Source organism: Propithecus coquereli, unplaced genomic scaffold (assembly GCF_000956105.1).
Source record: "Propithecus coquereli isolate 6110/MARCELLA unplaced genomic scaffold, Pcoq_1.0 Scaffold112, whole genome shotgun sequence".
In the NCBI taxonomy this organism is placed as follows: Eukaryota; Metazoa; Chordata; class Mammalia; order Primates; family Indriidae; genus Propithecus; species Propithecus coquereli.
Window position 1 is genome coordinate 3,410,979 of NW_012135192.1, and position 717 is coordinate 3,411,695.

General features: G+C 32.4%; 1 protein-coding gene across 1 annotated transcript in view; it reads right to left on the bottom strand.

Moving 5' to 3' along the window:
• The window catches only part of MGARP (mitochondria-localized glutamic acid-rich protein), a 24,844-nt gene that overhangs the window by 6,004 nt on the left and 18,123 nt on the right, over positions 1–717 (bottom strand). The window contains exon 2 of the mRNA XM_012654841.1: positions 213–316. Coding sequence (XP_012510295.1) covers positions 213–316 — 104 coding nt within the window. The remainder of the gene's footprint in view (positions 1–212; positions 317–717) is intronic.

Below are 717 nucleotides of genomic sequence, written 5' to 3' on the forward strand. Positions count from 1 at the left end.
CATAATAATTTAGTTAATATGTTCTTATGAAAACCTTACGTTTCTAATGATTGCAATGTATTTTTCAGATGCGTATCCTTGATGACATTTAAACCTATTGCTATGTTGTATACTTATTTAATCCCATGTCCTGATCTTGACATTGCTTTAAGTTTAACCACAGGTTGTAAAATACATGAATTCCTGAAAATTATGGTTATTTAATCACTTACATAATATCCACCAGCACTGACTGTGACACCTACAAGCAGATAATAAATCATATTTGATCCAGATGATCCAGGGAATTTATTAGAGGACATCCGGCGAAGAGATGCTAGGAAAACAAGTTTAAACACAGTTAGATTCACCACTTAAGCAAAACTATTTTAAATAATTACATCTTTTAAAAAATTTCCCCTCAGTGGACCTAGAATCTATTAACATCAAGTGATTTTAGCTTAAGGGAACACAGTATTACAAGGCAGGGTAATAATTCCACTTGACATTTTCCCAATCTAATTTGATAAGTACTTATGAAACCTGTCATCTTAATGCTCAGCATCATGCTCTCTTGGAAGGGGTGCAGGTGTGGGTAAGGAGAAATGACAGAAGGACTAAGCAACATTAACAGACAAATGAAATGCATATTACCAAAAGAAATCCATTTACCATATGTACTTCACTACAGGATTCAATGGAAATAATTATTTCTCAAAAAACTGAATTAAATATATT